Genomic DNA, 13,078 nt, shown 5'->3' with positions numbered 1-13,078 from the left:
TGGTGCGAGATTCCAGGAGTGCCAGGCAGGTGCACTTACTAAGGTCTGTGCTTCCTTTTGCACAATGAGGAACAGTGGAGACTGTGGTGTCTTTATGAAATATGGTTCATTTACACATATATACAACCTGAGGCTAGATGGAGAGAGTTCAGAGCATTCACATCCCAAGAGGGTCCTCTTCCTTTTATTGTTAAAGCCTCAGATTCCAAGAGATTCCTCAAACATTGTATCTGACCTCTGTGCAGAATAAAACAGACATACAGCCTTCGGTCCTGGAATGCCCCCCCCCCAGCTTGCAAAAATGAAACTTATTTCTTGTTTGCTCACACCATCCAAACTAACATCCTACACACTTTAAACCAGGGGTCGGCAACGTAAGGCCCATGGGCCACAAGCAGCCCATGGGGGTTGTTTAACTGGCCCACGAGCAGCCCCTGAACTAAGGTGCCCACTCGGCGAGTCCCTGCGCGCTGCGCTAAACAGACGTGGCACAGCGCCGGGACTCGCTTCTGCAGTGCCGAAAATCACGTCTACACAGATGCAGATGCCTAAAATTGTGTCTGTGCAGATGCCGGAAATAGTGGGCGCGCAATCCGGCCCACGGAGGGCTCTCTGCTGGAGTGAACTGGCCCAGGCGAGGTAAACCTTGCAGACCCCTGTTTTAAACCCTTTTGCTTATGCCTACTAACACACAGCTGGAGGAAGACCCCCACCCCTCTTTCTCTGGCATAATCTTCACCTTCCTAATGGTGTTCTTGATGACTCAGCCATTATTAGCTTTGTTCCCCTTGATGGTTCCTCTCCCAGGTTGTTTCCTGGACAGGGAAAGCTGAATCCAGCTCTTTATTTATTTTTATTTATTTTTAATCAATTTTTATTGAAATTTTTAAACATAAATGCAAATATAATAAACAATGTAACATATATCATAACATAACTTCTTAACTTCTTTAGACTCCCTCACGTCTTCCGCTCCCACTTACATCTTTGTCAATTCTTCCCCGCAATTTATCATCCTGTTTACATTCTTATGTCCCATTCATTTAGAGTATAATCTAATGATTCTCCCAAAGGTTTAAAGTTTCCCCTCAATCTCACTTATCATCCTAATTGCATCTAGTTTAGTGGTGGTCAATTATTTATGATCTAGCCTCCATCTTAACATTCAACCAAATTGCAATACTTTTTTAAATAAGTCTTAAATTTCTTCCAATCTTCTTCAACCTTCTCTTCTCCCAGGTCTCGGATTCTGCCGGTCATCTCGGCTAGTTCCATATAGTCTATCAGTTGCATCTGCCACTCTTCCAGTGTGGGTATGAATCCAGCTCTTTAAAGTCTAACTTTCAGTTTAACGCTCTAAGCATTGCTTAATTCTAACTTTTATTAAATCCAGGAATTATGGGGAGGATCTAGCAACCATGAGTTTAGGGGATCCTTGACCCCCCCTCCCCCCCAAAAAAATTATAACACATATATTTTAGCCATGATGAATATCATGTGGGGTTTTTTTTTACTTCATGCAGTTTATTTTAGTAGTCCTTACAACACTCCTGTAAAGTAGACCAGCAGCATTATGTGTCTGTTAAAGATGGAGGATGAGCTAAGAAGACACAATGACTTGTGCCAAAGGCTAGCTGGTGGGTTGACGTCTAAACAGAGATTTGAACTAGAAGATTCCAGGGTGAATACTCAGGACCCAAACTACAACTACATCAACAGAAACAGTATGTTTTGCTTTCATTTTACTACCATCAGCACACAGAAGAGCTTAGAATATATTCTGCTTCTCTGGAACATAAAGGTAAAGGTAAAGGTACCCCTGCCCGTACAGGCCAGTCTTGACAGACTCTGGGGTTGTGCGCCCATCTCACTTAAGAGGCCAGGGGCCAGCGCTGTCCGGAGACACTTCCGGGTCACGTGGCCAGCGTGACAAAGCTGCATCTGGCGAGCCAGAGCCGCACACGGAAACGCCGTTTACCTTCCCGCTGGTAAGCGGTCCCTATTTATCTACTTGCACCCGGAGGTGCTTTTGAACTGCTAGGTTGGCAGGCGCTGGGACCGAGCAGCGGGAGCGCACCCCGCCGCAGGGATTCGAACCGCTGACCTTTCGATTGGCAAGTCCTAGGCGCTGAGGCTTTAACCCACAGCGCCACCTGCGTCCCATAACTACTTTTAAATGAGCAAAATAGTGCTTTTCAGAAGAAGCAAGAGTTTAACACTGTGCATTCTGAGCGAGTATGTTTGGATTCTACTGCCATGATCTCTACTAGATTTGCAGGAAGGCCTACTTGGACAGAATTTTTACGTTACAAAAGTTGAAGAGGAATTTACATTGCATGTATAATCTATACATAATAATAATTATTTGACTACAGAAATAATACTTTTAATGCAATCCTGTGCTTAGATGCCACTATTTGATGTTGGGGATTGCAGCCATGTTAAAAAAATGTGATATTATTTCTCACCCACCCCTCCATAATTTTCATATACCTCACCTTGTCAGTTGCTTCTAGCAGTGGCATGCAGGATTATCTCCCCATGGGTGTGTGGGGGGTTACATTATCCATGCACCATCTTTATGGTGCTTCTAATCTATATGCAGCCATTTCCTGTTCTGAACTCGGTGGTAGTGTGCAATAGCATTTCCTAGATAGTTTTGGCTTCTTTTTCCTGGACAGCTTACTTAAATGAAAGCAGGAGGAAGAAATATAATCAGCAGCACTACTTGGTCAGCTGAGGTCGCTTTCTTTCTTTTCCCACCGGCATATGGACACATTGTCTTAATTTATATGCACACATATAGTTTCAGGTAGGTGGGATCATATCAGAATAATGTTATAAGATGGATGTTTTTGCAGTGTGAATAACCTTGCAACGGTAGTATAAATCAACAACAAAAGTATTATGTGATGTAACCTCATGGAGACTAATCTACAGAAAGGCAGGCTTTGGACAATGCTTAGTAAACAGATAATTGCTTTTTGGAGACTTAATGTATTTACATCAAAAGGTCTAAGCTAAGAGACAGATCTATAAAGCCACTGTTTGGCGACTTTTTGAGTATAGTTCTCGATGTTTTGAGCACTCTCTAAAGTTGCAATGGAGAATGTTATCTCCATGCTGTGAAAATCTTCAGGCTGCTATGAAAGGATCAAGAACAGGCCTGGCTTTTACTTATTGGGTTTTGTTTAGCTGGCGACCCTATTTTATACTTACTACTGCTTCTTGAGCTTTCTATACTCAGTTAATAAAGAGCCATGGTTTTATGTTCAGTGTACAAAAAGTAGCCAAAATTATGTTTGACTTTAGACTATCAGCCAATACATGCATAATAGCTTAAGTCATCTCTCTCTCTCTCTCTCTCTCTCTCTCTCTCTCTCTGTGTGTGTGTGTGTTGGGTAGGGTTGGGATTCATAGTGTTCAGATGTAGTTAGGCAAATCTTTGCTTTTCAGTTACTACTGTCTCCTAGGTAGCATAACAGACATTATAGTCAAATTAGATGTGACATGGAAGTTCTGTGAATGGAACTCTTGACATCCTTTTCCTTACAAAAAGCAGCTTCAAGGGACCTAAACCAGACCTGTGAAGTGTGGGATTTAACCCTTTCCCCTAGTACTGTGCCATCAAAGCTAGTCTTTGCTTTAATTAGCAAAACATGCAGGTACAAAGACTTATCTCTAGGGCCAGTTCTTGTTTATCTAGTACCATCTGGGAATTGAAGCCTGCATCATTCCTCTCAGCCCTGTGTTGCAGTAATAAGAATGGCAACAGTGCTAACGTTTTAGAAAAGCTTTTGATATTATATAAATATATAGACACGATGGGGAATTCGTGGTGTTCTAGATGTTGCTGAACTCCATCTCCCATCATCCCTTACTATGGGCCACAGAGCCGTCTTTCCTATAGAGCTTAGTGGTGCGTTGTGCCAGGGCGCCAGCCTCTCAGGAGCGCCCCAGCAAGTGGGGGAGCTGTGTGGCTTTGCCAGTAGCCTTCCCTTTCCCTTCACTCCTGCCAGCTGCAACCTGCCAACCATATGGCTAGCAGGTGTGCAGCTTCCCTCCCAAGCCTTTGCGGGGATCACTCTCCCGCAGTGGCATGGGGGAGAGTTGCGCCCCCCTGATGGCTAGCAGTGCGCAGCTTCACCCCTCCCCACTATCTGTGGTAATTTGGGGGAGGATGTTCGGCTTCCAAAAATAGTTTGTAAACCAGAACAGTCACTTCTGGGTTTCCAGCATTTAGGAGCCAAAACATTTGAGAACTAAGCTGTTCGTAAACCAAGGTACGACTGTACTTTGCTTTAGTTTAGGATATATATTGTAATAAGCAGGGAGAGGTATAGACAGGGATATGCTAGGCAAAAGTTGTGACCAGAAAGTTACGATCTCCTTGAGGAGAGGAAATAAAAATGGAGTGATGTGTACTGAAATTTAATTTAGTCATTTTTTTAAAAATGTAACCAATTTTGAGTACTTGAGAAAGCTCTAATTACATTACTCTTACTACTAATGCTGTCACTTATTGCCAAGATTTCCACCTGCCTTATGTACACCTTTAAAGGGGGATTCCCCATTCATATGTTTTCTAAACAGGTCCAACTTCCCACTGAATCTGAGTCTGCTACATTTTCATAAAGCTAGATTTTTACAACCTGCTGAAAGTGAGAAGAGCACAGACTTCCTGAGCTGGGCAACATTCTTCCAGAATATACTACGAAACACAGAAAGCACTATGCAGTGAGAAAACCTTCATCATTTGAATCCACACTAGTTGTAGTTTTGATTCAGAATTAGGAGCAGTCTATGACTTTTCTGTAGGGACACGGGTGGCGCTGTGGGTGAAACCAGAGCCTAGGACTTACCGGACAGAAGGTCGGCGGTTCGAATCCCCGTGACGGGGTGAGCTCCCATTGCTCGGTCCCTGCTCCTGCCAACCTAGCAGTTCAAATGCACATCAAAGTGCAAGTAGATAAACACCGTTTCCGTGTGCTGCTCTGGTTCGCCAGAAGTGGCTTAGTCATGCTGGCCACATGACCCGGAAGCTGTACGCTGGCTCCCTCGGCCAAGAAAGCGAGATGAGTGCCGCAACCCCAGAGTCGGTCACGACTGGACCTAATGGTCAGGGGTCCCTTTACCTTTACCTATGACTTTTCTAAAAGAGGAAAGGAAATCATCACCATCATCAAAACTCTACCTCTTCACTTGCTCAGCCATCTCTCCACACTTTTGAGTTTTCACCGATGTGGTAAAAGTGGGAGATCACCTCATTAATTGTCCTTAAGGTAGGCCAGTGATCCTACCTTCACTATTGTACACCCCTGTTGGGTACCACAGCAGAAAAGATTGGGCCTATGGGGCTGGCTGGAGAGATACAGTATTATGAGCAGCCCCTTCTGCCTTGATGATGCAGTGTGCAGTGGGCTAGTCATGGAAGGAGCTGCCGATTAAAGCCCTCATTTGTTTACCTGCACCATCCTTGTAGGTGGCATGGGAATGGGGATTGGGTCCAATGAACCCACTGCCTTCTCTCCCTCACACATTGCCTCTGGAGGGCAGGGCAGGTGTGGTTCACTAGGCTGAATGCGGTGGTGAGGTGACCCTCTAGGTCTAGCATCAACCTTATATACAGTACCTCTCAGACAGAGAGAGAGAGAGAAAGCAAGCAAGCAAGCAGAGGTGGTTGCAACTTGGGTACTGTTCTTGCCCCCTGGGTGCCTAGAGACAGTCAGCAAGAGAGAGAGCAGTTACCCCCCTTTCTTGCTTGATCACAGACCCCCAAGCTTAGAACAGCCTCCCCCAACCTGGTGCCCTCCAGATGTGTCGAACTGCATCTCCAACCCTCCCGCATCATTGGCCACGACAGCTGCGGCTGCTGGGAGTTGTAGTCCAACGCACCTGGTGGGCACCAGGCTGGGGAACGTTGGCTCAACGGGTGAAATGCCGCAGGATGTCTCAGCGTTTTTCCCAGGGGGCTTCCTGGTTGGAGAGTCCTCCTCTCTCTACTTCTTTTTCCAGGTTCTGCTGCCGAGCGTGGGAAGCAAGGAAAGTTTGCTCCCGCTATTCCACTACGTTTCTTCACTAGCAGCAGCAGCAGTCGATGCTTTCCCTTCCAAATGAAAGGGGCCGCGCTCCTCCTGCTCCCCTCCCCCAGCCTTCCTCAACTCCTTGCGCAGCTCGACCCTCGGCTGTGGGGGGACCCAGAAAGCAGCCTGGCTGCGCTGGCTCCTCTCGCCCGCGCGACCAAGACCAAGCAGCGCCTCAGCAGCGCGTCCGCTGTCCCGCTGCTCTCCCGCCCAACCGAGAGAAGTTGGGCGGCAGTTCCCCAAACTGAGGCGGGGGCTGCGCCTTGGCGACCCTCCCGGCGGCCGCGGGACCAGGCAGGTGGGCGTGGGGCTTGGGGACCCGCCTCCGCTCCGCTGACGCCGCCGGGGCGAGGCGGCGGCTCCTCTCGGGGAGAGCGCCGGAGGGTCGCTGAGGGAGCTGCTGCTGCTGCTGCGCTGCAGGGGGAGCCGCGCCTCGGTTTGGGCGGCCGCGTGGAGCCGAGAGAGGCGACATGGGTGAGTTAGTCCCGGGGGAGGAAGGAGGAGCCCTCGTGGCCGAGAGACGCGCGAAGTTGGGGCTCCGGGGAAACTTCGGCGGGAGTTGGCATCGGCGGGGCAACTTCCCGCCCTCGGAGCAGCGGCGTTGCTGCCTGGCGCCTCGCTCCAAGCGGGACTATCCCGGGTCAGAGTCGGCTGCAGCGACCCCCGCCCCGCCTTTCCCCCCACGACCGGGGCAGGGGAGAGGCGTGAGGGGGGGGAGGTGTTTTTTGGTGTATTTCTGTAACTGGTGGAGGTTAAAAGGCACGAAAGAAGGCGCTCGTCGCGGTTGCATTTAGGGAGACCCGCCGTGAAATGGAGGACGGGGGTCAGTCACGTCCCTCGAAGTTGGAGAAGAAAAAGAGTGTTGGGGCAGGAGCAGCTCGCTCCGCTTCAGAGACCCAAGAAGCTCTCCTGGCAAAACAATAACCAGCGAGTCTTCCCGCCCCGCTCTGCAGCTGCTCGTGCTACCACAGCCCTGCCTTCTGCTTGTTTTGTTTCCTTGGGGTTTCCTTGTTTACTAGCTCAGAGTGGTCTTTCGCTATATTCGGCAAGATAGCCCCTGGCACAATAACAGTGGCTTTCTTACACTTGAGTTGGTTCTGCAAGGCTTCCCTAATTCCACCACATCATTGCTTTACAACAAAAGAGGAAAACTAAGCTGGACATTTAAAAAGGTTAAAGGATTCTTGCAGGAAGTTACTGGATATGCACTGATTGGGGTGGTCACACTGCTTATTTCCAAAGTTTTTCCATGTGTAAACACTATGCAGGATTGCTACTGCTAGCAGAACCGACACACCCACTAAGCAAGGTGAAGAGACTGCCTCAGGTGACAGGATCCACAGAGGCAGCAGATCCGGCCTCCAATGTGGCATTCACTGCTGTGACATTCTCCTTGGAGGCCAGATCTGCTGTCCCCTTGCAGCTCCTCCAGTGCTGCCTCTGCAGGGCCTCTGATGACCAGAAGGTGCTGCTGGTCTCTTCCCACCCCTAGGGAGGAAATGGCAAGGGCTGTGCCCTGGGGTCTACTGGGCTATGCACCTGCCTGGCATGATTCAAAGTGGACACCCCCCCCGCCCCACACTGGCCTTTGATTGCTAGTTCATCTGTTGGGTAGGGATGATTTGATTTCCCAGCTTTGTTCTTGGCGCATTTCTTCACTGTTGGTGCCAGGAACTATGACAACAATGGTATTTTGTGGTTCACCTCAAGTGTCGAAATGTCTTGGTCTGGCCCTCGGATAAATAGTGCCCAGGGCAAGGCATACCTTTAGTTCCCCTTACCCCTGTGGTCAGCATTGTAAGGCCACCCAGAGGGTTATGGGGCCTGGAGTAGGTGAGATGTTGGGAGCCCTTCTGCCTCCTCTCTGCAAAGACTCATACATATGTGCACAATGCTGGGGGTCACATGCAAATGTTGTTACATGCAAGGACCACAGATTCTTGCAGATGAATGGATGTGCTTTGTTCTTTCACATGTTCTGTGAACCACCCTAAGAGCTTGTGATGAAGGGCAGCATATGAAATACATACATACATACATACATACATACATACATACATAATTACATGGGGATAAGGAAATAGGGATAAGGTTGTACTGCCTCTTCCAGATTCCAACCCCCATCTGACAGAACTTCCTTTGACTTCCTGGGGCTCAGTCTCACAGGTCTCCATGTTGTGGCCTGCTGCTGGTCTTCAGGAAGACTTCCTCTCTTAAGGCCTGGCCTCACAGCATTCCTACACGTTTTCTTATGATAACTACCACAGAAAATCTATCTCTGGTGGCACCTCGCCTGAAAATCTTAGGTGGCATTCAGTAATCATTAGTATCAGGCCTGGAGCAAGTTGTCCCAGTTGCCCCATGCCCAGGTTGAGTAGTTCTATAGTTTCACAGTGTTACTAAGTTGTATGTGGAAGATGTATGTATGTATGTATGTATGTATGGCTTGCTTGCTCAGCTTGGCCCATCCTTCAGCTCAGTGCAGACACTCACTTTTTGCCTCCCTAGATCACTGCAGAAATTATATATTTTTTAGAACACACAGCCACTGAGTTCGCCTACCCTTAAGGCGGCGGCCCCTCACCACCCCAGCAGCATCATGAGCGCAAATAATAATGAATGTGCAATTCAAAGGACAATAATCATGAATATGCACTAAGAAGGAGGCGCCCATAGTAAGCCATGTACAGTGGTGCCCCACAAGACGAATGCCTCGCAAGACGAAAAACCCGCTAGACGAAAGGGTTTTCCGTTTTTCGAGGCACTTCACAAGACGAATTTCCCTTTGGGCCTGCTTCGCAAGACGAAAACGTCTTGCGAGTCTTGCGAGTTTTTTCACTTCCCCCCTTTTTCTAAGCCGCTAATAGCCGCTAAGCCGCTAATAGCGCTAAGCCGCTACGCCGCTAATAGGGATGCTTCGCAAGACGAAAAAACCGCAAGACGAAGAGACTCGCGGAACGAATTATTTTCATCTTGCGAGGCACCACTGTATATCTTGCTGTTTGTCAGAAGGTTGCAGAACAGTTTACTGCAGAACAGCATAACAACCCCTGGTTACTTGAGGTATTCACTCAGAAGGTGTGAGGCAAGCTTTGGACTTAAGATGTGTCATGTGAGACATGTGCCAAAAGTTTGGAGAGGAGCCCAAAATCTTCCGTTTACTAAATGTATTTACTGTAGTTGTGTAGGCAATCAGTAAGACTTTTCTGAATGGGTTTGTGGGTGTAGGCTCAGACCATTAGGGGTTGTTGTATCTAAGTAGCTTTTTAAACTTTGCTGTCTGTGGTACAGGCTAGAGCCAGCATGGTGTAGTGGTTAAGAGCGGTAGTCTCGTAATCTGGGGAACCGGGTTCGCGTCTCCGCTCCTCCACATGCAGCTGCTGGGTGACCTTGGGCCAGTCACACGTCTTTGAAGTCTCTCAGCCCCACTCACCTCACAGAGTGTTTGTTGTGGGGGAGGAAGGGAAAGGAGAATGTTAGCCGCTTTGAGACTCCTTAAAGGGAGTGAAAGGCGGGATATCAAATCCAAACTCTTCTTCTTCTTCTTCTTCCACCATTGATAAAAGGGCATTAGGTGTTTTGCCAGAATTCTCCTGACGCTATGAAGTTATATAGTTCAGTGATGAATGTGAACAAATGTGCCAGAATTGTCTAATGAATGGTTTGCCAGGGTTTTGTAGTAGTAACTTCAGGTTACAGACTACAGCTTTTGTAGTAACTTCAGGTTACAGACTCTGCTAACCCAGAAATAGTGCTTCAGGTTAAGAACTTTGCTTCAGGATGAGAACAGAAATCGTGCTCCGGCGGTGTGGCAGCAGCAGGAGGCCCCATTAGCTAAAGTGGTGCTTCAGGTTAAGAACAGTAGCAGGTTAAGTACGGACCTCCGGAATGAATTAAGTACTTAACCCAAGGTACCACTGTATTACATTTCTGCTTTCAGAATATGGACCTGTCTTTAACCTTACTTGTAGAAACAAACCCCTTCAACTTGTGTGGGTGTGTTTATGTGCGGTATTCTGACTAAACATTAGGAAGAACTTCCTGATAGTAGAATGGACTCTCTGGAAGGTGGTAGACTCTCCTTCATTGGAGGTTTTTAAGCATAGGTCAGGTGGCCATCTGTCAGGGATTCTTTAGCTGTGATTCCTGCATTTCAGGGGGTTAAACTAGATGACCCTTGGGACCCCTTCCATCCTTACAGTTCTATGATTTGTTGTCCACTATGATTAACTAGGGTTTAGGCTACAAAAGCTAAAACCAGAATAGCCACGGATTAGCTGATAGTCTGTGAATAGTCAAGGACTAGAAATCGGAGTTTTCCTACTTCTTAGGTCCTATGCTTATATGAATTTAATGTGCTAATGACCATTGCAGTAGGAAAACCTTAAGTTAATAAAACTAATTTTAATGGAGATGACTTGCATGGCTCTTCTCCATTGCTTCCCCCACTCTGCCTGCTTTGATTTGTTTTTCCTCTACTAGGAAACATCCCATCTCTGGAAGCAAGGCAACAGTTCACTGCTTCCAAAGAATGTCTTGAGTCTGAATGTAGTTCCAAGATACAACAAGTACCGCTGGAGGAGAAAATCAGATTATACTTTTTCATGCAACAGTGCCCATAAACTGTGGAATCTAGAGTATTAGTTTTAAAAAAAGGACAGGGAGAGGGGTAACAAAGTCAGCTGCAATTTGTTCGTAATGATTCTTGCCTCTTTTTATTCCTCTCTGTCTCCAGTACTTGATGCCAGCATGCATGTAAATTTTGACTGACAGTAAATCACTAAGTATTGTAAAGTCTTACTGCTCTAGTGGCTTAGATGTTGCCAGGATACATTTTCTGAATAGCTTTTCCTGGGCCAAAACTATTCTGCCTAGATAATATATGAATTTCCTAGAACAATAGTTCCTAAATGTGTCTTTCTCTCTCTCTAAAAAAAAGCCTAGGGGAGAATTTATGCCTGGCATGGGAGATACATGGCATGATCTTCTGACATATTTTCCTTTGCTCCGAAGCCCCTGGCCAAGTGAGGGTGTGTGTGCTAAAGTAATGTGGGGGAGTTACAGAAACCCTCCTTCTCAAAGTTTGTTAGCTGGGTGCAGGTGGGGAAAGGTGTAAATACAGGCATGATGTCTGTTCTCCTGATGGTGGTTATTAGCAACTTGTGGGGTGATTTTGATAAGGGAGTAGCACAGGGGGAAAGGGTTAACCTGTTTCCCCGGTCGCAGTTCCTTGACTTGAGTTACCAGTACCCCCTTTCACAAGTGCTTCAAAGTAAAGAAAAGCCTTGTGATATTTGATCACATATGTCCTGCCTCGTGAATAGTGTGGTCCTAAAACCACAATCCTATGGGCATTTACCTTGGGAAAAGGACTGTAACACACAACACACACACACACACACACACACACACACACACACACTTGATAGAGCTTTTAATCCATTATTGGATTAAATATTCATGCATTCGCATAGAAACAGGCATGGAGGGGGGAAATGCTTTAAAATAATTTTTATTTGTGCTTCATCAGTAACTGTCTTGTGTGGAAAAATGCTATCAATGTATTTTGTATGTACTCACATTAATAATAAATTTAAATCTGCTCTCTGGTTGTGAGTACTTTTTTTTTTTTTTTTTTTGGTTGTGAGTACTTTTTACACTCATTAATGTTTTCAATAGATTATTTTCCCATTAAGTAAGATAACATAGGAAGTTGTATTGTGCCAGGTGAGACTGTTGGTATCTAGCTCAATATTGTCTACATGGGCTGGCAGTGGCTTTCCAAGGTTCAAGGCAGGGGATTCTGCCAGCTGTACCTGAAGATGCTGAGGATTGAACTTGGGACCTTTCATATGCAAGACAGATGCTCTGCTACAGAATTACTGTCCTGTCCAATTGATTGTCTAAAACTGCAGTCCCAACCCCACTTACTTGGGAATAAATCTCAATGAACTCAATAGGACTTGCTTCACTGTATAGGACTGTGTTGCAAATGTTGCAGATCTTAGTGAATAACCATGTGTAGAATCTAGTGGCATAGAACAAGCATCCATTTAAATTTCCCCCTACCATACATTTTATTATGGTTAAAACATGTAACCTCCAATTAAAGTGTTGCCTCTGAGTAAGTCATACTTAGAGTAGACCCATTTATATAATTTGATTTAAACATGATTAACTGGTCTGTTTATTCCAGTGGGTCTGTTCTGAACCATGGCTTAAACAGAAGCAACCCAAAGGTTGATTACATCTGATGCAGTGAAAGTAGAAAAAAAATGCATGAAATTTATACCTGTTTAGTTCTTCATGGCGCTGTGTGTGCTTTAAAGAAGCATTCATTTCGGCACCATGTGATTCAGGAGAAGTTTAGACAATCTGGCAAAGGAATTGGAAGAGCTCTCAGAGGATCATGTAGGCAGGGAAGGGGGGGAAAACGCAGAGAAGAAAGTTACAAAGTTACTATATATTTGAAAAAGGAGACAACTGGTTGCTTAGTCTTGTCTACTAGCCTGGGAAAAGAAGTGATGAGTTTAGATTATAGAAAGGAGATGTAATGTAAACATCAAGAGAGAAAGAGAGAAAAATCATAGCTTTGGGATCAGTTTAGCAATGTAATAAATTACCTTTGAAAGGAAAATAATATTCTTCCTTGGAGTTTCAATTTTATTTTAAAGTTGGATAAGCATACATTGGGGTGGTTTGTGTATAGGACAGGGGGACCCATACATAAGCTCTTAATTCTGTGTCTGTTTGGGCATAACATTGCAACTGAAGTGTAGTATTTTCATTGTTCCAATGACAAAAGTGCAGATAACACATAATCAAGAACTGACAAGGTAGAACTTGCCATGTTTTACTATATCAATTGTACCATTACTGGTGTTATCCAGACAGTGTTTGCTTTTGATGCCAGACGCACTAACTTTGAAACCTCAGTAGCTTCTTATGTGAATTAATTTTAAGCTCTAAACATGATTGCATATTCAATGCAATCT

The 13,078-nt window shown here is 45.9% G+C and overlaps 1 protein-coding gene across 1 annotated transcript in view; it reads left to right on the top strand.

The window, feature by feature from the left end:
• The first annotated feature begins 6,415 nt into the window (after positions 1-6,415).
• GPM6A (glycoprotein M6A) overlaps positions 6,416-13,078 on the top strand; it is a 178,267-nt gene continuing 171,604 nt past the window's right edge. Inside the window, exon 1 of the mRNA XM_079991445.1 lies at positions 6,416-6,557. Within this exon, the coding sequence (XP_079847571.1) occupies positions 6,554-6,557 (4 nt within the window). The 5' untranslated portion in view covers positions 6,416-6,553. The remainder of the gene's footprint in view (positions 6,558-13,078) is intronic.

This window comes from Podarcis cretensis (assembly GCF_951804945.1).
Source record: "Podarcis cretensis genome assembly, chromosome: 9".
NCBI lineage: Eukaryota > Metazoa > Chordata > Lepidosauria > Squamata > Lacertidae > Podarcis > Podarcis cretensis.
The sequence above is the reverse complement of the archived record's forward strand: the minus strand, read 5'-3'. Positions and strand labels throughout refer to the sequence as shown.